The 3243-nt window shown below is 42.7% G+C and overlaps 1 protein-coding gene across 1 annotated transcript; it reads right to left on the minus strand.

Moving 5' to 3' along the window:
- Positions 1 to 1839: 1839 nt before the first annotated feature.
- LOC133891234 (zinc finger protein 7-like) lies at positions 1840 to 2376 on the minus strand. The gene has a single exon (XM_062331945.1). The coding sequence runs from the start codon at positions 2374 to 2376 to the stop codon at positions 1840 to 1842; it is 537 nt and encodes a 178-aa protein (XP_062187929.1).
- Positions 2377 to 3243: the final 867 nt, after the last annotated feature.

Raw genomic sequence — 3243 nt, forward strand, 5'->3', positions numbered from 1 at the left:
GAACCAAAAGGAGACTAGAAGGAGATGAAGCATCACTACCGGCTCAAGCCTTCAACCGGCAATAATGCCCTTCATCACTACCAGTTCATAACCACATTGGCTAATTATTCTCGCGTGACTTTTGAACCGGTAGTGATGCTTCGTCACTACCAGCCCATTTGGTATCAACAGTGATGAGCTAGTACATTGGGACAGATCTGTAGTAGTGCTCTAGAATTCAAGGACTACGCAATCGCCTCTATATTAAGATGTCATATAGGGATATATGTAAAAAGAGAAGACTTGTAAATTCACAAGGATGAATAAAAAATACAAGTTTCCTAGTTCGTTTGTGTTTCTGTGTGCTTCATTTATTTATTCATATAAAATTGTATACTGGTGGGAAATAGCTGCATCATAATGTTTCTATTTATTTATCTAAGAATTACTTCATCCATCTCAAAATAGATAATATTTTAGTCTTTTCTATAATATTCAAAATAGATGACGTTTTAGGACTGTGAGATAATTTTAGTCTAAGTTTTTCAATCTTATCCCTCTATTAAATAACTTTCTTTCTAATACAAATCTTATTTCTCATACAATAAATAATATTAATAATGGTTAAGATAGTTATTTTATAATTCAACTTAACAATTATCCATAACACTTAAAGGTCATCTATTTTGAGAAGGAGAGTAAATAATATCTAATGTGCCCTTTTTTCTAACAGTGAGGACGGCCGGACCAGCTAGTGCATGTTGAAAGGGTGCGTAGGTAACCTATTTTTCTTGTCGTATTCAACCGTACGGAATGCCTGCTCTCCTAGCAGTCACATGTGGGCCACTGATCACTGTTGAATAATTTAACCCTTGTGTTGTGTGCGTATAAGCATGCCAGCCTCGTACAGTACGATGTTCTTCATCTGTCGCTTTCTTACTTTTTGCGCTGAGGGCTTCTCAGGTATTTAGTCTACCGCAGAATTAAACTACTATTCTTATTGTAATACTTTTACCCTATGTCTATTACTTGGTAGACAGGAATATTTATATATGCGTGGTCCAATATTACTATTTTCTTTAATTTGTTAAATATTGCCTTTCCTATACTTTTGCACTAGGTTAGTCTTATATATATAAATATATATTCACAACAAAAAATTTGACCTCAATTTAGTCTTATAAACCGTTCAATTTTGATGAAAAAATAGCGTTCTTTTATGACTGGAAGCATGCCGCAGATGGATACGTGTTGGGGAAAAATGCTTTATATACGCGCCTACTGCAAAAATATTCCTTTCTCGGGAACAGGAAATATAAGCAATATAATGCATAAAATATGACCTCCACTGAACAAGGAACAACTGACAGCGCTTAAACTAATGCAAAACCAGACATTCATTCATTTATATATACAAAATTTGGAACCAAGTTGGATTCATTCATATGAACATTACAACATATATATATACTCACGTTGACCAGTTGAGACATAGGCAGGGGCTGATCTTGAGGAGGGCTCAAACCCCTCTACCCTATGATGCTCCATGGAGAGGAATAAGAGATATGAGCAAGAAGAATAGGGAGAGCAAGAAGAAGAGGAGGCGCTGAGGAGGAAGAAGGTGGTGAATACCAGGAGTCCATCCTGCGTCCGTCATCGGACACAGAAATGCATTCAGAAGCAAATTATCTCCTAATAAGCAAATAAGAATGATACATATCAAGCTTAATTGGGGCTAGAACGGAGAGATAATGGGGGCACGATATAGAGATAGATATATGTATCAAGAAGAGTGATTAACTGATGACAACCCTGCAAGATGGATGTCGAGCTATTGCCCCAAGGAAGGACGTCGTTGATCTAGAGTCGCAGCTCGAGGTCCAGCTCCTCGCCGGCGCCGGAGGCCGCAGTGGTGTTGGCGTTGGCGCTCTGCGGCGGAACAGAGGCGAAGGAGATCCATCTCCTGTTGAGCTTGAGCATGCCCACAGTGTCGTTTCGCCCGGCGGATGGGTCGGCCGCCCCCGGGAGCAGCACGTGCTCCGCGAAAAGCGGCTCGCAGCCGTCCGGCTTCTCGATCTTGACGTCGGCGGGGGGAAGTGGAACTGGAGCGGCGCAGCAGTGCGAAGCCATCGTGATGGACATATTGGCGGCACTGCTGGCACCATCGCCGGGGGCGTCGTTGCGGCCGTAGACGTACGGGTTCCAGCCGGCGGCGCGCTCCTTCTTGTGGGCGTTCTGGTGCCCGCCCAGCGCCTGCGACTTGAGGAACATCTTGTTGCAGAAGAGGCACGGGAACAGGCGCGCCTCCTTGCCGCCGACGCACGCCGTCGGCACAAGGGCCAGCGACAGGTTCATCGCTGCCACTTGCGATGGAGGCGACGAGGGTTCCTGCTCCATGCTAGCTGTTCCAAGAAGTACCACTGCCCAGCCCAGCCTATCTAGGTAGCTGCGTATAGTATCAGTAGTACTGGAAACTAATCTCTCAGTCAGCTAGATCGATCATTTGTTAGTCCCCGTCCAATCGTGCAAGGCGCCTTTGCTAAAATTGGTGGTGGCAGCGGCGGCGGCGGCGATATATTCTGTCCAGAAATGGGAGGAGCTAGGACGAATGGGAGAGAAGCATCGCTGAGGTGAGTGATGAGCATGGATGCAGTCCCTTTGGTACTAGGAATAGCAAGGAGCCGCCTAAGGCACTAGAGGGAGCAAGTACATATATAGAGCGAGCAAAGAAAAAGCACTGTTATTATCCTCTATATATAATTGTTTGTCGTTTGAGAATGTAGCTACACCCATATGAATACGTACTTCATTTTAGTAATAAAATTAAAATATTTTGTGCTACCTTAGCAGTTAGCACCCATATGAGATGCCAACAGATAGAGTATAAGGGCCCGTTTGGAGTAGAGAAATGTTTTGGATTCTAGTCAAAATTAATGAAATCTTTTCCAAACGATATTTTTGGCAAGTGATTCAAATACGAAACAAGAATCCTTTTTCTCCGGAATCATAATTCATGCAACTAGCTAATATAAACGATTGTACAAGATGATTCTAATTCATCGAAGGAACATTTTTAGAGAAATATTAGAACTAAAATATTTTTGGAACCCAACCAAAAGGACCCAAAATAGATAAGAATAGTAAGTACTACGAAGGTAGAGTGACCGATGGCCCAGCTTAGCATTCCCATTGGGTGCAACGATGTGCATGCTCCTAATGACTGAAATGGAGGCTGTATCTCCTAACTGCCAAAAAAAAAATTAC

The sequence above is a fragment of the Phragmites australis genome, chromosome 14 (genome assembly GCF_958298935.1).
Source record: "Phragmites australis chromosome 14, lpPhrAust1.1, whole genome shotgun sequence".
NCBI lineage: Eukaryota > Viridiplantae > Streptophyta > Magnoliopsida > Poales > Poaceae > Phragmites > Phragmites australis.

Excerpts from the sequence above, each read along its gene's own strand:
- LOC133891234 (XM_062331945.1), bottom strand. The coding sequence starts at position 2,376 with ATGGAGCAGGAACCCTCGTCGCCTCCATCGCAAGTGGCAGCGATGAAC.